The 4,568-nt window shown below is 42.3% G+C and overlaps 1 protein-coding gene across 1 annotated transcript in view; it reads left to right on the top strand.

The window, feature by feature from the left end:
- The first annotated feature begins 3,980 nt into the window (after positions 1 to 3,980).
- Positions 3,981 to 4,568, top strand: part of LOC137984753 (actin-related protein 5-like) — a 27,539-nt gene continuing 26,951 nt past the window's right edge. The window contains exons 1-2 of the mRNA XM_068832018.1: positions 3,981 to 4,018; positions 4,151 to 4,261. Coding sequence (XP_068688119.1) covers positions 4,006 to 4,018; positions 4,151 to 4,261 — 124 coding nt within the window. The 5' untranslated portion in view covers positions 3,981 to 4,005. The remainder of the gene's footprint in view (positions 4,019 to 4,150; positions 4,262 to 4,568) is intronic.

Genomic DNA, 4,568 nt, shown 5'->3' with positions numbered 1-4,568 from the left:
GTTGATTGTGGGTGAATGAATTGATCTCAGTTGATAAATTTCAGTAATGTCCAGGGAATGGGACCTTCTGACGTTGTACTTGCAGTATTTTGTGAAAATTGATCGGGAATAAAAATGTATGGACACAAAAGTGAGTAGAGGAACCTTGCGCGGCCGTGCTAGACACACGGGACCTTTTTATCTTCCTGAGACAAAAAAAGGGAACGTCCTGAAACAAAATTGCGATTTGTGTGCAACTTGCCACAAGCAATATATAGCCGCGATTTTAAACCTGCTATTAATTAACTGCCAGCTGCCTGCCAACATGACATTGACGGTCATTGACATAAACGCAGTTACCAACCGTAAATTTAAAAAAATCGGGAGAAGGAAAACCGCCGTTTTCAACGACTGTTGTGCAGCCAGTCCAAAATATCTGCATTCCCAACCCATTAAGTCAGACCAAGAATAACGAACTCCGGCTGCCTCCGGATGGAATGGAAGGCTCGTAATGGTACAGGATTTTCCGGGTGTGGCGTTTCGCCAGGCCCAAGTCTCTCTCGCCCTGGAAGAAAACAATAACAAATCAAAATGGTGGCTGCATCTGCAGTGTCGAAAGGCGGGAAAAGAGGCCGAAGTGCACCGGGTCGAGTGGGAGTTAACAAATGGTACAGGAGAAGAGAATGGAATGGTAAAAGAGGAATACGTCTAATGATTTCCATCTTTTTCGGAAACTTTCCGATGGAATTGAGCTGTACCATTTGAATTTCCAACCGGAATTTTCGGGGTTTCTTGACAAATGGTAAACGCTCCGTGTTCTTGGTGCCGGCCAAAAGACTGGGGACGTGATTGCGGGGGACACACTTGAAATGCGCATGTCTCATACCCTTTTATCCCTTTTGTCGCAACGCGCGTAGGCCAAACATGAAGGACGACTTGCTGTAAATGCGCGATTACAGCTCCGGCGTTTACGAGTGCGTTTATGCCTGTACAATCAACTGAAATGTGAATACGATGTGGAATGCACTACCTGAGTTTATCCATACTATTGAGTTTACTGGTTTTAAAAGAGAACCCAGGGCCGCATTGTGTAAAGCGGCTTTTCTTTTTAATGAATACATCATTAAATATTATGTATTTAGTTATGTATCTGTATATGCTATGTATTTTAGCTGTAAATGTAATGTCTCGAAGATATTAGCTGTTGAGGTTATTCTGAAATTCGAGGTGAAATAAAGTTTATGTATGCATGTTACCTTTAGCAGGGCGCCTGCGTACACTTTGTAATCTGCGACTTCAGTGCTTACCATATGACAGATAAAATGACTTTTCCCTTGTATATTTAAGCGATCGAATTCTTACGTACGTTAAATTGACAAGGGCGGTCTGGAGCTGTGAGTAGGCGTGGGATTTGTCTCATATGGTTTAGGGGCCGACATTTCTCTCCCTCAATGCCGTACAGGCAGGCGAGGTCGGTAGCAGAAAAAGCAACGAAGGGCCAACTGCGTCCAAAAGCGATCGCACGGGCCGAAATCCCGGGATGACTCGTTTGGTACGACGCTCCAGCGCCACGTCTGGAGGTACTGCGTTTTTCTCTCTTGCTCAAACATTCCGTCAGCACATGCGTAAATGTTCTGGTTCTCCGATACCTAGCCTACCAAAAAAATTAACATGCTGGGTTTTACCAGGAATTGACGTTTCAGTTGATTGTACAGGCATAAACGTAACGTAAGAACCGTGCGTGTCTGGTCTTCTCGAGACAGAGGTGAGAGATGGTTTCATGCAGACTGGGACGCCTAAAATGCTCTGTTGTAAACATGGCGGTTCACGAGTGAAGCTGTCTCTGGCCTTTCTGTGGACGAATTCCACTGAGCACCTACCGATACAATCTGGGCAAATTTTGAAAGCTAAAAACTTCAATCGATGCGGTATTTTGCTGGTAGGACTGGGTGGCCCGACACTTATGAAAAAAAAAAACTATGAAATGAGAATCGGGAGTCTTTCCTTGCTATTGAATGGCAGAATTACCCAGAATTCTTTTTGGGCGGGAAGGAGGCAACTTAAGAATCACTAGCCAGATACCCAAGCAGTAGCCCTGGCTGGTGTGTGCTATTAACGTAGACTGTGCTGTTTTCGCCGTAATCCTCGCGGCAAAAAAAACTGGCCTTTCGTAATTTCTTGTCAAAGGAACTCTATAATGTATATCACTGATTAATATCATTGCAGATTGCCTGTCTCCTTACCACTAACGTCAAACTGTATGTCTATGCAATATTTCCTCAAATTACTGTATAAAAGTCTGCTTTTTAATGATTTTCAGGCTACTGTATATGAAATATGACTGAGTTTTCTCTGCGGTCTTCTTCTCATAACCTTCGCGGAAATCACATTCTGTCCCTCAAGAAACCTAGAACAACCAGTTATGGTCTTAGTTCTTTTTCTTACTTATCAGCTACGTTGTGGAATGCGCTATCTGAGTTTATCCGTACCACTGAGTTTACTGGCTTTAAAGAGAATCCAGGGCCGCATTTTGTAAAGCGGCTTTTCTTTTTAATTGATATGTCTTTAAATATTATGCATTTAGTTATGTATCTGTATATGCTATGTACTTTACCTGTAAATGCAGTTTTTCTGAAATTCCAGCACCACGTCTGGAGGTACTGCGTTTTTTCTTCACCCTTTGCGACTGAATTATATTTTGCTCCTCATTGGTTAGAAAAGTTAAAATTTTCAGGTGTCTATAAGATAAGTGCTGAAATTGTAACGATAAGTGAGAGGATCACTTCTCTATTTCCTCTACAACCCGCACTTCATATATGAATTTTTTTGATTCACCGAATCCTTTCACAAGAACACATGAGCTCAACAAATTCACCTGCTTCCAACTGTGTAGCTTCATGCTCAGTTGGCAGAGCATTGCACCAGCATCGCAGAGGCATGGGTTCGAGTTCCATTTAATCAAGTGACGCTATGATCATCGCAGTTATGAACGAAACTTTTAGTAATCGCGTAGAATAGCCTGAAAAATTCAGGACTTCATCGGGGTTTGAAACCCTGGGGGGGACCCCCATATAAGAAGGACGGGGGTGCTCGTCGGAAATTTTGAAAAGAACCCCTAAGAGGTACCAAGATGCTGTCTTCTGGGCGTGGCATGAATTTTTTTTCACCTCTAAGAGGTACCAAATTATGGGTTTTAATTAGACAAAATTAAAGATTAGTCAATTGTCGAATGTCTCCTGTCATAATTTTTTGGCTCCATACCCTAAAAGATACCGCTAAAGCTCCCACCGTGGACGTTTTGAGGCTGAACACCCAAAGAGGTACTAAAACCGCTTTTTGTACCCCTAAAAGTACGACGAGCACCCCCGTCCTTTTTATATGGGAGTCCCCCCCCCCCCCCCCGGGGAAGGGGGGAGGTTGAACGCGTAACCTCGCGATGCCGGTGCGACGCACCGAAGTCCTGAATTTTTCAGGCTTCTCGACTCAATTGCTAAAATGCGTTCATAACTGCGAGTATCATAGCTTCACTTGATTTTATATCCGCAGTTCTACATAGCGTTCATTTCACATATCATTTCGTTGTTTCATTCGTTAATCCCGTTTAGGCCACTTGAATTTTTCAGATGTTTGTATAAAGAGCCGATGACACGCGGTGCAACATCCTGCAACATTTGTTGCTCGGACGTATTGAACGGGATAGAGCTGGTCTCTATTTTCATTCAAGAACGTTCAACGTGTTGAATGCCATATTTTATCATGCAACATGGCATGACGCGCTGTTGAACAACAACTGCAACATTTGTTGATCAACAAACGTTGAACCGTGTGTCACCGGCTTAAGAGACTGTCTAGAGCGAGGATCACTTTTCCATTTCGTAAACGCAAAATTTCTTGCACAAAAAATTGCTTCAAGAAGATTGAGTCACCTCCTGATTTCTTTTAGTACAATACGCGTGTCCTTATACAACGCAGCCTATGTTTCGAAAATTTTCCGCTGCATGGTTGTAAAGATGTTTCGAAAACAACATGGCGGACGAAGGTGAGTGACCAAACTATACTTTAATTTTCAACGGCTGCAGAGGAAAATGCTTAATTAAATGATTGTTGTTTCATTTGGTCAGAGGGTATTTCAAATTATTTTATCTCATTTTCACCTTCAATCCATGTATAGAAAGTGATGATCGCATATTCAAGTTTAAAGATCACGAAACTTCGCCAGACACTTTCTATGATTATGCTGCTAGTATCCGAGACCATGCTGTTCCACTCATCATTGACAATGGTTAGTGCATTAAGTGTTCAAGTATCAGTGTAGCTGTAATTTTGTCAGTAGTTGTGGTCACACGGGTTGTTTACAACCAATTTCTAGAGAGACAGATCACAATTTTTATTATTATTAGCTAAATGTCAGAAATTATGTTGGGTAACATTCAAACTACCTATTATAGCGAGCAGTTATAGTAACGTCACTGGTCGTTATCTGACCAGTACGATCTACCCTTGCTTCTGATTATCTATTTACCCAGCCAGAGAGCAAAACTGTCAACGAAAATTGGTCCTACATCTCCCAAAAGATTTTAGAAGCCACC

The sequence above is a fragment of the Montipora foliosa genome, chromosome 2 (genome assembly GCF_036669935.1).
Source record: "Montipora foliosa isolate CH-2021 chromosome 2, ASM3666993v2, whole genome shotgun sequence".
NCBI classification, from domain to species: domain Eukaryota; kingdom Metazoa; phylum Cnidaria; class Anthozoa; order Scleractinia; family Acroporidae; genus Montipora; species Montipora foliosa.
This window is presented reverse-complemented; position numbering and strand designations above follow the sequence as displayed.